General features: G+C 40.3%; 2 protein-coding genes across 7 annotated transcripts in view; one reads left to right on the top strand and one right to left on the bottom strand.

Moving 5' to 3' along the window:
- PPL (periplakin) overlaps positions 1 to 11,176 on the top strand; it is a 44,463-nt gene extending 33,287 nt beyond the window's left edge. The window contains exons 14-22 of the mRNA XM_020978599.2: positions 826 to 983; positions 1,559 to 1,737; positions 1,842 to 1,980; positions 2,603 to 2,796; positions 2,974 to 3,124; positions 5,620 to 5,703; positions 5,853 to 5,969; positions 6,968 to 7,060; positions 7,491 to 11,176. Of these exons, the coding sequence (XP_020834258.1) occupies positions 826 to 983; positions 1,559 to 1,737; positions 1,842 to 1,980; positions 2,603 to 2,796; positions 2,974 to 3,124; positions 5,620 to 5,703; positions 5,853 to 5,969; positions 6,968 to 7,060; positions 7,491 to 10,148 (3,773 nt within the window). The 3' untranslated portion in view covers positions 10,149 to 11,176. The remainder of the gene's footprint in view (positions 1 to 825; positions 984 to 1,558; positions 1,738 to 1,841; positions 1,981 to 2,602; positions 2,797 to 2,973; positions 3,125 to 5,619; positions 5,704 to 5,852; positions 5,970 to 6,967; positions 7,061 to 7,490) is intronic.
- Positions 11,177 to 11,355: 179 nt separating this feature from the next.
- Positions 11,356 to 15,755, bottom strand: part of UBN1 (ubinuclein 1) — a 39,452-nt gene continuing 35,052 nt past the window's right edge. For all 6 annotated transcript variants that reach the window (XR_002322725.2, XR_002322728.2, XR_002322726.2 and 3 more), the window contains one exon: positions 11,356 to 13,810. Coding sequence is in view for 2 of the 6 variants with exons in the window: in XM_020978600.2 (XP_020834259.1) it covers positions 13,758 to 13,810 (53 nt within the window). In the remaining 4 variants the exon portion in view is untranslated. The remainder of the gene's footprint in view (positions 13,811 to 15,755) is intronic.

Below are 15,755 nucleotides of genomic sequence, written 5' to 3'. Positions count from 1 at the left end.
CCTAGTTGGGGAAACTAACATAGAGAAACTATAACTAACCTGAAAGCAGCAGTAAGTTGAACTCCAAGAACTGACTTTTCTGGTTATAGTGTATATGTTCTGAGGTATGAGTAGAGAGCCAGGAGCCCTATAAGCTGCCAGATAAAAGGTTCTTTCTCATTTGAAAGCTATAAGCCCATAATGATATGTAAAATGAGAGTTAGGAGCAGGGATGAGAAAGAACTCTCTACCTAAATGGGATATGATTTGCTTATTTCCAAGGAAACACTCTAAGTCTCCAGCACAAGTGGCCACAACACAAAGGATGGAACTGAGGAATGGAGAGGGAGGGTTATAGACTAAAGGTACTAGAAGCCTTCTCCCAAAGTGTCAGCTCTATAGTTAGTGTCAGCTAAGAGCGGGGGAAGGCAATCTCTGCTGCTTACTATCGAACCCTCTCTTATTCAAAGAGAATAAAATTAAGGGGCAGCTAGGTGGGGCAGTGGATAGAGCACTGGCCCCGAAGTCAGGAGGACCCGAGTTCAAATCCGGCCTCAGACCAAACACTTGACACACACTAGCTGTGTGTGACCCTGGGCAAGTCACTTAACGACAACTGCCAAAAAAAAAAATCAAAAAACAAACCAGAATAAAATATGTGCAGATCCCATCACACTAGCTTGATATTTTTCCAGATGAAGTTAGGGTATCACTGTTGAAAAAACTGCAGCATGACTTTCCCCTTGCCTTAGGCAGGGTCTCTTCCTTCTCCTTGGATGACCTGTCCACATTCCCCCTAAGGCTTAGTCTCTTCATCCTTTGTCTTTAACTTTCTTTTCTGTGTAGATGCATCTGATCTCCAGGGACGGCAACTGCTTGCCAGCCTGGACAAAGTGAACAGTGACCTAGAAAGGCAGGAAAAAGCAATCACCGCCATCCTAAGACCTCCCCTTGAACAGAGCCGGGCAGTGCAGGACAGTGCTGAACGGGCCAAGGACCTCAAGGTACTGAACCAGGCAAAGGAGAGAGCTAAGGGGGGAAATGGCAGAACTAACTGTAGCCCCAGCTCCTTTACAGAACATTCCCAAAGGAACAAGCAACCTTACTCAAACCCTTTAGAGCCTCTATGTCACAGTGTAGGGCAAAAAGCTCCAGCCTGACCCAGCCTTCCCACTCTGTGTCAGTGAGGGAAGTCTACATTTCCAGCAACTCCTAGGACGCCCAATTTATGTTCACATGAACCTTAAGCATACATTTTTAAAACATTTTAAAACAAGTCACATACCAGCTAGAACTAGAAACAGAGATAAATTTCAGACCTTTGACTTTACTCTTTCAGAGGATCTAGTCCTGACAAATAGTGCTGGAAATAGAGAATCTGTGTGTCTCTCAAGATATTCCCAACTACCACTTGAGATTAGAAGGCTGGTCAGCCCAAACTCCACCAGGCAATGCAGCTACTCTCTTCCACTTTTCCAACCCGGCCCCATCCTATCCTGGGAGCCTAACTCCTCAGACTAGAGTGCCTAGATAATGGCTGGTTTAGCACAGAAGCCTAAGGATTCCTTGGTTGTTGCAGAATATCACCAATGAACTTCGTCGAATTGAGCCAGAGATGACACGGAGCACTGAGGAGTGTGATGCCTTCATTGGAGCACTTCCTGACAGTGGCAGCACTCTGTTGCTAAGGACCCGGGTAGAAGATACCAACCGCAAATATGACCGTCTTGTTCAATTACTCAATTCGGCTCAGGAAAAGTACGTGATAGGGAAGCATGGAACCTGACTATATTTGGGGAAACATCTTGTCATGGGGAGGAAGAAACTTCTACCACGTCTGTACTCATATCTTTGTGTTATAGGGTAGATGGAGCCAACCGCCTTGAAAACAGCCTTCAGCAAGGTAGAGAGCTGCTGGCCAAGTATGAGAACCAGTTATCCTTAGATGATACAGTCCCTGAGAATGGACAGTCACTGGATAACAAGAGGCAGGAGCTAGCAGTAAGTGATCTTCTGTGTTATGTGGGCTGAAAGGGCTCAGGGTAGGTACCTTTACAGGGTGGTGTGGTAAAAAGAACACTGGATTTAGAGTCCAAGGACCTGGATTTGAATCTCAGATCTATCGCAATAACCTTGACCAAGTCACCTAATCTCTCTCAGCCTCAGTTTCTTCAGTTATAAAATGAGATGGGGTTGGACTAAATGATGATCTGTCGCCAAGTTCCCTTCCAAAATCTCTACAACCTTTGAGACCAGATTGAGTAAACTGGTTTTGAACAGAAATCTTCTCCTCTTTCAAGAATTGAATTCCTGAGGGGCAGCTAGATGGCGCAGTAGATAAAGCACTGACCCTGAAGTCAGGAGGACCCGAGTTCAAACCTAGCCTCAGACTAAACACTTGACACTTACTAGCTGTGTGACCCTGGGCAAGTCACTTAACTCCAATTGCCAAAAAAAAAAAAAAAGAAGAAGAAGAAGAGAAGAAAAAGAATTGAATTTCATTCCAATCAAGGGTTCCCAAGTGCTAGAGATGGCTTAAATTGAATAGGACTCACAAAAATTCCGGTTACTCCCAGTAAGGGAGTATCATTATTTCTTTTTCTGTTCCTTCCTTCCTTTTCAGGCTATTGCCTCCGAACTGCAAGCCAAGAGATCTCTCCTCAGTGAGGCTGATCAGAACCTGCAAAGGACCAAGAAGTGTTCTAGTACTCTGGCAAGTCGGTTCCAGGAGCACTGTGCAGACATCGAGCGGCAGGAAGCTGAAGTCAACAAGCTTAATCAACGGTTTGACAACCTCATTAAGCAGATCAACAATAGGTAATACAACAAGATAAAAGGAAGGGCATTTTGGCTCCCTTACCTCAAACTGAGGAGAAGTGAAACCACACACTAGCAGGTCTCTTGTCTTCATACTTTAAGGCAAGAGAGAAATTCCTGCAGAAACCATTAAAGTATTAAAAACAAAAGACTAACTATGGCTCTCCCTCACCATAGGTCCCAGAGTCTGCAGAAAGCTAAAGGTGCATATGCTGACTACCGCAGCGGCTATGATCACGTGACCCAGTTTCTGTCCAATATTCCCAGTTATGAGCCCCAAGAGACTGACAGCTTAAGTCAGATTGAAACAAAGCTGAAGAATCAAAAGGTAAAAAGCCTCTTTCTTCTTATAGAGATCATGCCAAATAGCAGAAATCAAGGGAAATATGGGTGATTACTCTCATGAAAAGGGTAAGTATAGTAGATTTCAAAATGGCTGAATGACTATACTCAGAGTAGGGACTAATGATTGGTGTCAACATGGAAGAAGTCTCTGGCTACCTTCCCCAGGAATCTGTTCTAGATCCTGTTCTGTTCAAGTTTTTTTTTTTGTTGTTGTTGTTGTTTTTAAATCTATGACTTGGATGAAGGCACAGGACACATGCTTATCAAATCTGAAAATAACAAAGCTGAGGACAAAATAACAAAAACACTGGACAACAGGATCAGGTTCAAAAAGAATGGAATAGACTGAATCTAAGATTATACTGAATAGGAATAAAGATAAAGTTTTATACTTGCATCAACTTTTTAAGTACCAAAATAAGACACATAGCTAAGCAACAGTTCATGTGAAGAAGATCTGGGGTATCTGGTGAAATGCAAGCTCAAAGTGAGTTAACAATGTAGTATGCCAGCTGGGGGGGAAGCTGATGTGGCCTTAGGTTCAGTCATTGTATCTAGAAAGAGAGAAGTAACCGTTCTGTCATACTTTGCCTTGGTATGACGACATCTAAAGCATAGTGTTCAGTTTTGGATGCCATATTTTGGAGGGACATTAATTAATAGAGTGAAGTAGAATTCAATTCTACATGCATTCATTAAGCACCTAGTGTATTAGACACTGTGCTAGATACACAGACAAAAAGAGCCACTGCTTTTAAGGAGCTTACTTACTTACACACGGTATGTGTCTTCATAGGCTATATAGTGTAAATACAAAGTAATTTCAGAGTACAGGAGAGTATGAATAGCTGGGGAGATCAGGAAAGGCCTTTTGTGGGAGATGGCACCTGAGCTGTGCTTTGAAGAAAGCTCAGGATTTTGAGGTCAAGTCCGGGTATCCTGAAGTCAAGTAGGATGGTAAGAGTGAAAATTCTATAGAAGGAATAACTGAAAGAATTGGGATGTTTTGTGTGAAAGAGAAAATTTAGAGGAGAAAATAATTGTCTTCAAGTATTTCAAAGACAGTCATGTGGAAGAGGGATTAGACTTGGTTTGGTTAGTGTCTTCTCTGGTTGAATCATCTTTCCTGAATTGTGGCTTTGTGCCAGGACCAGGCTCCACCTTCTGCTGCACTTTTGGGTAGGGCAGTGGGCCTTGGGCAGTCTTACCTTGTATTCTGGCACTGCCTCCCCCACCACTTCACCCTTATCTTTAAGGTTCAAAGTACTGAATCATCTTCAGGGCCCTCTCTGGACTCTCTGAACAGACTACTAGGGACCTCGGAGTCCCTGAGAACTGCTCACTGCTCTTCTTGGTAACTTCCAAAGTTTCCTCAGTGAATTTCTGACCATTCCTTGGCTTCCTCCAGGGAGTCCTCTACCCTTGCTGCCTCTAGACACAGCTTTGAAAGCTAGTTTGCTGATACTGGTTCTGGCTTTGCTGGTGGCTTGACCTTTCCTGTTGCTCACTAACTTCTAGAAGGCTGATTTTTTGTGCAGTTCTGGGATGGAAGAAGTCCCTTACTTTAGCTCTCATATCTCTTAATCATTATGGTTTGAATTTCAGGTTTTTGCTGGAACAGTAATGTGGGAGCTGAGTAGGCTGTCTCTCTTCGGGAAGCAATCTTGAGCCAGAAGTGATTAGACTTGTTCTGTGTGGCCTCAGAGAGTAGAATTAAGAGCACTGGGTATAAGTCACAGAAAGGCAAATGTCAATTTGATAAAGAAAAATTTATTATTATTGATCAGAGCCAGCTCAAAATGATGTGAGTCACTTTTAAGAAGTAGTTGGCTCCCCATCACCAGAAGTTGTGCTCACTTTGGCAGCACATATATCCATCACCAAAAGTTTTCCAGTGGTTGCAGACCACTGGTAAGTGATGATATATAATTCTTTTTCAGGTTGGCCTAGATGACCTAAAAAATCCTCTCCCACTCTGTGATTACAAATAATGACCAGTGGCTTTTTTCCTAGACCTTGGGATTGGAATTAGCTAACTTGAAATCTCTTCTAAGTATATACGCCTATAAGAGTAGGCATCAGGGGATGGGAACTACACCCTCCACAATTCTTTCCATCAAGGAAGCAAAAGGACCTGCCTCTGCTGTAAATTGCTTGTGTCCTCCGTGGGAGAAAAACCCTCCAAACAAACAAACAAAAAAAAAAGCACAGCCATCTGGACTCTAGTAATAACAACTAATGCTCAGTGAGCGAAATTTTGCTCTTAAGAGTTTGGCTGAACCCATTGTACTTTGTCCCCTCCCATTTTCCTTTTGGCCCTTTAACTCAGGACCTTAAAGTTGTCTGAGGGTAAATGTACAAGATTTGTTAATATTTCTCCTTCTCCAGAGAGGTAATTATAGATCTGACACACCAAGCTCTTTCTGCAACTGTTTTTTGTGGGATGGGATTTTTGTGGACATTTCTGTTGTTTCATAGAATCTCCTAGATGAAATTGGAGGACGGGAACAAGAGGTGCAAAAAGTGTACGACCATGCCCAGCAGTACCAGCAAGCTGTGAAGGTGAGACTCAAAAACTTCCTGATAGCTTCACTAAGAAGGTATGAAAGCTACAGTTTCAGGGGAGTCTTTGGATGGGTATATGAGGCATACTGGAACTGGGAACTTCACTGCTCTTGTTGGCTCACTAGCATCTCTGTTAATTTACCTAGGACTATGAATTAGAAGCCGAAAAACTAAGATCCCTTCTTGACCTGGAAAATGGAAGGAACATCCATACAAACAAGAGGGCTAGACTCCAATCACCTGCAGCCAAAGTCAAGGAAGAGGTAAAACTTATCAGGCAGAACTCAGATATGATATTCACACAGAGTCAAAGCAATATCCTAACTTTGGTCACAGAGCAACCACCACAATAAATAGTAAGAATAAGGAAGATGATTATTCAACTGTATTTTGTACTATTTAGATCACATCTGAGTGCTCTGTTCAATTCCAAGACTCATTTTAAAAGGGACATTGACAAAGTAAAGTTTAAGTGGGTAGGAACCAAGATATTGTCAGTGAGGGTTGGTTGAAGAAACTGGGGAAAATAAGCCTGGAGAAAAAAAAAGACTTAGCAATCACATATTCCCTGCAATTATCCTTTGAAGGCTTGTCATAGATTTATTTTGCTTGCCTCCCAAGGAAAGAACAAGGATAGTAAGTGGAAGTTATAATGAAGCAGATTTCAGTTTAATATGAGGTAGAATTTTCTAACAATTGAATCTGTCCAAAATGGAAAAGGATACCTCAGTAGGTAATGAGTCCCCTATCACCAGAGGTCTTCAAGCAGAGAATCTGTAGAGGGTAATGTAGAAGACATTTATCCACTAGAAGGAACTGGACTAAATAAATTCTAAAGTACCTTCCCGCTCTGTGCTGTACTGTCTTTTGTAGGTGATAACACTGTTATTTCAGTAAGAAAGACACACACTTCTTGTAGTTGTAGCTCACTTTCAGGAAAACCAAAATACCAAAATCTAGATGGGGGGTGGGTTTTATCTACAAATTTCTTTAAATATCAAACTCTTTTAATGCACTTAAAATTATTTAAAAATGACCAATCCTCACAAAACTCCTAAAATGTGTGTTGTATGGTGACAGACATTTTAGGCCCTATTTTTGCATTCCCAAAGGAAAGATGAATGATATCCTCCATGTGAATGACTGAACTGAAGCTCCAAGAGTGGAAGCTCCTCTGTGTTTGTGTTAATGAGCTTTCTACTCCTAACCTGACTATCACTTCATTATGTTGACTTCTCTCCATAAAATAACTGTTTTCTAGGAAGCTTTTCTTGCTGCCAAATTCACTGAAGTTAATGCTATCAACAGACAAAGACTGCAGAATTTGGAATTTGCTCAGAATCTTCTGAGACAGGTAACAGACACATGGCTTAGTTTGAAATTTAAAAACTAACCCTAGGCAGTTGAAAAATTACATGATTTTTTTTTTTGCTCCAAAGCATCAGTCTGTGACGTTTTGATCACTTGTTGGCATTTTAGAAAAATAAGCTACTAAGTCATCCTTAGTACTCATCTGTCAAAACAGATAACAATTCTATAAAACAATTTAAACAAATGATAGTTAAAATAAAGTTAATGTTTATATTTCATACTTCAAATCTAAGAAATACCGCATCTGTACATGCCAATATAATCCAAGGGAATCTTGTACAGATCACAAGACAGTCAATTTGACAGATTCTCCCTTAAATGCCTCAAGTCAACCCTGACTTGGTAAGGAATTATATATAATACCACCAATGAAATTCTGGTTTTTTAATGATGCATTTTCTTTTCAATAACAGCAGCCAGAGATAGAAGTGACACATGAATCCATTCAAGGCAAAGAACCAGTGACAGAAGAAACCTGGAGGATTAAGAAAGCACTAGATGATGAGACTCAGCGTAGACAACAGCTAGAGAATGAAGTCAAAAGCACTCAGGATGAAATCGTCATCCTGAAGAATAAGAAGCCACAGGAATCTGTGATAAGAAAAGAAGTATTAAAGAAGGTACCTGATCCTGAATTGGAAGAAAGCCTCCACAGGATGCAGCAAACCTTAGGGGAGGAGCAGCGTAAAAACAAAGAGTTACAGGATGAGCTAGAGGATATGAAACTAAAGCTACGCTCACTGGAGCATGAAACAAGGGAAGGGGGTCAAGAGTATGTGGTCAAAGAAGTATTGCGTATTGAGCAAGATAAAGCCCAAGCTGATGAAGTCCTAAAATTAAGAGAGGAGCTAGAAGAACTGAGAAGACAGAAAGGAACCCGAGAAACTGAGGTCATTCTCTTACAGCAGCGAATTGCTGCCCTGTCTGAGGAGAAGAACAAAGAGCAGGAGAAAATCACTGAGAAGGAAGTAGTGAAACTGCAGAATGACCCACAACTAGAGACAGAATATAGGCTGTTACAGGAGCAGCAACAAAAGGAAAGTGCCCAAAGGGAAAAGCAAGAAGAAGAGCTCAGTTTCCTGCAAGACAAGCTCAAGAGACTAGAGAAAGAACGAGCTATGGCTGAAGGAAAAATTACAGTCAAGGAAGTATTAAAAGTGGAAAAAGATGCAGCAATAGAAAGAGAAGTCAATGACCTCAAACGTCAGTATGAAGATGAAGCATCAAAATCTCGCTCTAGTCAGAGAGAAAAGACTGAACTCCTCCGGAAGATCTGGGCCCTAGAAGAGGAAAATTCCAAAGTAGTTGTGCAAGAAAAAGTACGTGAGATTGTCCGACCAGACCCCAAGGCTGAAAGCGAAGTAGCCAATCTCCGTTTGGAACTTGTGGAACAGGAGAGAAAGTACCGAGGTGCAGAGGAGCAGCTAAAGAGCTACCAAAGTGAACTGGAGGCTCTTCGGAAGCGAGGCCCACAGATAGAGGTAAAAGAAGTAACAAAAGAAGTAATTAAGTATAAGACTGACCCTGAGACGGAGAAGGAACTTCAACGACTCAGAGAAGAAATTGTAGACAAAACCAGATTGATTGAAAGATGTGATTTAGAAATCTACCAGCTGAAGCAAGAAATCCAGTCCTTGAAAGATACCAAACCCCAAGTGCAGACCAAAGAAGTAGTTCAAGAGATACTCCAATTCCGTGAAGACCCCAAAACCAAAGAGGAGGTAGAGTCCTTAAGATTGAAATTATCAGAAGAACAGAAAAAACAGGTAGATTTAGAGAGAGAAAGGTTATCCCAAGAGGACAAAATCAAACAAAAGGAAGAGGAACTGTCACAGGTGAAAGAAAAAGTAGTTGAGCAAGAAGTTGTAAAATATGAACAAGACCCTGCCATGAGAGCTGAGGTAGATTCCTTCACAGAAAGCATTGACATTGAACTGAGGCAGATTGACAATCTTCGAGGAGAACTTCGAAAATTACAGCGGAGAAGGGCTGAGCTAGAGCATCAGCTAGAAGAGCTGGAGAGAGAACGGCAAGCTCGAAGGGAGGCTGAGCTTGAGGTCCAGCGGCTAAAGCTTCGGCTAGCGGATCTGGAGAAAGAAGAAGGGGAGACCAAAGAAAAGGTGACCCTAAAACAGAAAGTGGTTCTCCAGCAGGATCCCCAGCAGGCAAAGGAACACTCTCTTCTCAGACTCCAACTGGAAGAAGAAAAGCACCGTCGGCAAATATTGGAGAGTGAGCTTGAAGCACTGAAAAAAAAACTCCTTACCCTTGAGAAGATGGAGGTGAAAGAAAAAGTGGTCTTCTCAGAAAGTGTTCAAGTAGAAAAAGGTAACACAGAACAAGAAATCCAGAAACTGAAGAACAGTTTGGAGGAAGAGAGTCGTATCAAAAGGGAGCTGGATGCAGAGGTGAGCCGGCTAGAGGCCAAGTTGTCTGAACTGGAATTCCATAATTCCAAGTCATCCAAGGAATTGGACTTTTTAAGGGAAGAAAACCACAAACTTCATTTAGAAAAACAGAATCTACAAATGGAGACCAGAAGGCTGCAATCAGAAATTGAAATGACCACAACAGAAACTCGAGATTTAAGAAACATGACTTCAGTGGACTGTGGGGCAAATTTAGACTCTAGACTCTGGTCCCTGGAAAGAGAACTGGATGATCTCAAAAGGATCTCCAGAGATAAAGATAATGAGATTGATGAGTTGCATAAGCGTCTAGGGTCAGTGGCAGTTAAGAGGGAGCAGAGAGAGAACCATTTACGTCGCTCCATTGTGGTTATTGACCCTGATACTGGTAGAGAGCTTTCCCCAGAGGAAGCCCACAGGGCTGGTCTCATTGATTGGAACATGTTTGTGAAGCTCAGAAGCCAGGAGTGTGACTGGGAAGAGATATCAGTCAAAGGACCAAATGGAGAATCTTCTGTGATACATGACAGAAAGTCTGGAAAGAAGTTCTCTATTGAAGATGCCTTAAAGAATGGAAGGCTAACCCCAGCTCAGTATGATCGATATGTTAACAAGGATATGTCCATTCAGGAGCTAGCTGTTTTAGTGTCTGGGCAAAAGTAGACATAAAGCTTCAGTCTTTTCAAGCTGATATCCTTCCTTCTGACCCTCAAAAGCAGGTGACTGGTCTTGTCTCACCAAAGATGATACTATGTTTCTACCACTCTGCCTCCGACATGCCCTCAGACCCTGTATGTATACATGTCAACATTTTAGTTATACTCTTGCTTAGAGAGTTGCTCAGGACAGAGCTACTGTGACTACAAGTGGAAGGGCAATTGGGTAAGAATGAATAAAACTTGTCCCCAACTACTTAACCTATTGACTTACCTGGAAATGTTCCCAGGGAAATCCTACTTTTTGATGAAATGGTTTAATTAGTAAATATGCACTTTTTTTCCTCTATTGCCTAAACATTCTTCCTTTCAATATATTCTTTTTGGTTTCCCTCTGTGACATTCTCCCTTCTCCCTTCTTGGAATAAAAGTATTCCAAAACTATAGAAGGTTGATTTAATTAAGCCTGGCAAAGAGAGCTTGAGAAGACACCTTAAGAGTAGCACAAGCCTTAAAACCAATCAATTTGATGAACATTTTTTCAAAGATAAAAAGACATTCATTCTACGCACTTTTCTATTCAAACAACTGAATACATCCAAAGTTACTAATATTGACATTCTTCTACTTTTCTGGTCGAAAATCTTCAGTCGTTACTCTACTGACAAGAAATACTGGATGTCTGCTAGAAAAGGTGATAAAAAAAAAACCCAACCAGCAGCAAATATAAGAAACTTAAGTAGAATTTGGTTCAACTGGTATTTTTATCCATCTTATGTCCTTGAAAAATATGCTATGTAAGAGAGTGGTTTGTTACTGTAAAATTAAAATATTTTAATAGTAAAAGATGTTACTATAAACAATGGCAGCAGTGCCTTATGAATCTTGCTTTACCTCATAGCATTTAGGTAAAAAAAATGTTGATTATTTACCAAATGAATATCCAGTTATGTATATCTCATTTATTCTGTATGAAAATGGGAAATGATAGGGAATTTTATTTATAGTATGGAAATAAAAATCTGGTGGCTTGAATTTTGTTTCTCTGATACCCATCTTTTACCTTTTCCTTTTGAGAAAACTTTCCTCCCACTTTCACTTGGGTTTCAGCAAAAATGGTTATTCCAAAAAGATTAATACCTTGAGAATCATTTGCAGGAGGAAAAAAAAACCCACTTAGAAATTTGGTAAAACAGAAAAAATGAAAAAGAATGTTTTGGAAACTTTGAAACAATTTATTGAGTTGCTTTATACAAGATTAACAATTTTCCCACCACCCCCAATACCAACAGTCCCTGCACAAAAGCTGCAGCCCCTTTTATACTAAAGAAACTGCCATACCCAGTAAGTGCTCAGAGACTCCCCTCACCAAAGGAAACATCTACAGCTGCTACATCCAGGGCACAGGGCCTGGAATGTTCCATTTTCCATCCTTCTGCTACAGTGTCAGCCTGTAGCTCTGCCTTGCCATGGCTCTGTTTAATTCATTCACTCGTTCATTACCACAAGTAAAGCATAAACAAGAAAAAGAAATCCCACAGAATCCCCATCAAAGAAACATTTCCCTGAGGCAAGAGGCATCACTAGATTCCTAAAATGAGGGTATTCTGCTCCAGCTACAAACTCAACGGTATGTGGTACAGAGGGAGCACTGGCAGGAAAGCAAAGAGAGGGAGTGGGACTGGTACCTGGGAGAGCTCATGGGAAGGGAATTCTGGAGAATTCCATCTGCTCAGAGTCCACTGATAACTGCTCTGTTTTGAGCTCAGCAATACAAATCTCATCTTTGGCTCTTTTGCTACTACCTAGGAGTATTCTGTAAACAAACTGGAAATACAAGTTTCAATTAAAAAAAAAATACAATAAAGTGATCTTAAGGAGTCGCTTAGCTTGAATTTGAAAGGTGTTTTGGGTCTGACCAAAGCAAACAAATAAAAGTATGAGCAGAGGCCTACCAGTGCAGCTGACAGAAGGTCTGTTGTTCCTAGATGCAAATTTGGGAAGGCCTACAAGCCTTTCCTAGAACAAAGTACGAATTATTGATAGTTTGTACACCGTAATCTAAATAAAGGAAACCTGGAAACAACTTAGTGTTTTCACACAATGTGTACAATCATTTCAGTGCCACAGACAATGCTGTTCACACTGAACTTATCTGACTTGTAATTCAGTCTGAGTAGCCAGTTCAAACATACCTTGTAGCACAAATTTCACAGGAATAAGAATGCACTTTTAAAATTCTTGTGAAACAGACAGTAATTAAGTGTGAACAGGTTGGCAATTTGGGAACTGTTCTTCTAGCTATATGCCCAGTTCTAGCTTGTGCCTAACCATCTGGCCTTTGATTGACTCTCCAAACCTAACTGCATATTACCCTTAAGTTAATGCATAGTCCAATCAATTACCTGGAGAGTCTCCAGGATTTTGAAGCCTGTGTCCACTACAGGAACACTAAAGAAGCCTTTTACTGAAGTTCTATGAGTGCTGATTTCTAGGAACAAAAAAATGGAATGTATATCAGTGACTCTGTACTCCTCACGCCTACTCACAGAGATGAAAATTCTGATCAAGAATGGCTTCTGGGCTCTAGAACCCATATACATAAATGCTGAAAGAACTGGTGCTCTTCCTGGATTTGGAACCAGGCTCTCAGGATCCAAATCACCTTCAAGTCAGGACAGTGCAGCTTTCAATGTGCAATCATGAAAAGCTCAATTAAATATAAACGGATAAGTCTTAAATACAGAATTTTTTTAAAAATCTCTTTTCAGGAGCAGATAGAGGGCTAAAATGGATGTGTATTATCTAATTTTGCTCCACCATAAAGGCACTGGAATTATGTCTTCCTATACAGGTGACATGTGAAGAACAGTCCCATTCTATCCAATGCATTTAATGGTAATAATGAAAATTGAGCCAAAAAAATAACTTTGAAAATCCTATTACAATTGTTCCAATGCAATCTACAGAGGTCTTTTCTATAAAGAGCTTCACTATCATGTTCAGGAAGGAAATCCTTTCCCTCCACCTCCCTTTGCACAATGAGCATATCAGGTCATCTCCTTTATATAGTCACAAAGAGACAAAGCAAAATTTTCCCCCATCATGCTCCAGCACAGGTTTTCTTCTTGTTGAACATACAATTTAAAAATGAGGACACCATAATTGTCCCAATCCAGAGGCAGTGATCCTACGACAGCTGGAACAAACCACCATCTTGTGGAATGTCTTGAGGTATGGTTAACTGAACACAGAGGTTCTTGGCAGATTTAACACATAGATTAAAAAATGATCTGCCATCCTAGTGTAGTCATTACACACACATACTCTCATACCCAAAGTCCAGCATGTTCTCCTTTTTAGTATCTGCCACTTCAATTACTGTCAAATGACATGGTTGTGAAGCACAGAGCACCATAAGCATCTCTAAAAGAGCACGAAGCTCCCACTAACTCTGAGGCATGTTAAAAGTGCCAAGAAACTCAGAGCTCACTCTTTCTCCAGCTGCTAGAAGAAACACAGTTGGCAGAAAGAAAGAATACAGTCAATATCCAGTCTTCAAGACCTACTCATTCAGGTTCTGCCTTGTTCTAGATTAGCTTTTCTTCTGCAGATGTCACAATTTCCGCTGTTGTACATTGGTCCCTTTCCCATGAAGCTGAGAAGCGTCTAAAGGAGACAAGCAAAAAAGGAAAAAAAATTTAGGATATTTGATTTTCAATATGCACAAGTGTAGTGAATAGATCACATAACAAAGTGACTGAATTTTAGCCTCCTAGAACTCAAAGAAATGGAATTTACTTGACAATCTCTATTAGCAGCAGAAGTCATAGTGAATACAGTAGTTGCGAGAACTACCAAAGGTATGAAGACAGGTGTTCTTGAAGTACAAAATGCCCAGGAAATGTGACTTTGCCATTCCAATTCTCCAACTTCAACTACACCCACCCCACCCTTAGGATGCTGGGATTCCACAGTGTAGGTAATTAAGGCCTAAGGATCATATTAAAATGCAACATATGAAACTGAAGTTCTTCTACTTTCAAAGTACTCTTAAGCTCCTGCAAGGATAGAATTATAAAAGGCACTACAAACCATAAGGCATTAAGAAAAGTAAAGCAAAAAGCACTAAAGAAAGCAAATATACAAAAATCACAAAGCTAAAACGTAAAGATAGTTCTTAGTTTTAAGTCATTAAAGCCTATCTTTTAACCTTGACATCTGTCTGAAGTACAAAGGAAGAAAGTTTGCTCTTTATAAAATATGCTAAGTGGAATATGTAGTTCAATAATTCTTGTTCCATTTTAATCTTAGCTTTCCATTTTTTGCTAATCCTATTGTCCCAACATAGACAAGAAAGCTTCCAATAACTAATCAATTATTTGATTTCTCAGACTGAAATAATTACATTGTTCCCAAAGTAACAGGGATTCCCATGATCCCCTACTCTTTAAGTGTCATTTATTTTTTAAGCTTAAGTCAAATATACAATTCCCTAAATCACTCATCTACTGGTAAGACAAATAGCTTGTGCACAAGTCCACTGCCTTTTTACTGTTTCTGATGGAAAAACATGAGATCAGCTGAAAAGCTTTTCATTTTGTCTCCTTGGAAAAGCCAATTGCATGGTTTTAAAATCAGTCCTCACTAAATATCGGAATGCTAATAAGTCAAGGCTGCTTTTCTTCTTTCTACATCTCTACTATATATAGAATTAAGTAGGAGCTGATGAGAAGTATAAATATTTACTAATCATCTGTCTTGCTGTTTCAACCCTTTTTCACCTGTTGTTTGAGAGGAGACAAGCAACATCAACTGGTGCTTCATCCTTCACATGGGCCACTGTTTCTACTTCCTTCCAAAATACCCTGTGACTGCATCACTGTGCAAGGTGAAAATCCTCTTCCTCTACCATCACTTCCTGTCATCCCCACTCACATCAGTCCTACCCTTATATCATCCCTTACCTTTCACTGTGTATTCTGAAAACACTGCTCTATTATTAATATTCTTTTCATCCTGTAACTCTTCCTTACACATTCTGGTTCTTCTTCTACTTATAGAAATCTGATTTCTTAAGCAAAGCACTGCATCATCCCTACCTATCTTCTCAAGTACTGAGTATGCTTCAAGTACTCTCATGCACCCTACACACTAGGCCAGGAGGAAAAGGAATTGGCATATGCTTTGCTCCCAATTACTGCTTCCAGATCATTCCTTTCCAAACATCATTCATCAGCCTCTCCTCCTTTAAGGTTCACTCTATTCATCTATATCATCCAGTTCAGATCTAGTCATCTACCAGCCTCTAGGTCATTCTTCCTCCTTTTTCAACAATATTTGACTTACTATCTTTTCCATCCTGACAATCACACTAATATTCTGGGATTTCAATATATAGATGTTGATATTCCTTCAATGGTTCCACCTACATTATCAACTCCACCTCCTATAATCTACATCTTCACTCTGCCTCAGTCAAACACAGGTCATACCTTCAATCTTACCACCATCCCTATCTCTAACTATGCTACCTTCATGATTTTGGATGCCGAAATTTCTTCTCTCTGATCCTAACATCCTGTCCTTCTTTTATCTGTGCTTCTGCCTTGCT

Source organism: Phascolarctos cinereus, unplaced genomic scaffold (assembly GCF_003287225.1).
Source record: "Phascolarctos cinereus isolate Bilbo 61053 unplaced genomic scaffold, phaCin_HiC Scaffold_4;HRSCAF=312, whole genome shotgun sequence".
NCBI classification, from domain to species: Eukaryota; Metazoa; Chordata; class Mammalia; order Diprotodontia; family Phascolarctidae; genus Phascolarctos; species Phascolarctos cinereus.
Note: the sequence above shows the minus strand (reverse complement) of the source record. Positions and strands in the feature narration are given on the sequence as shown.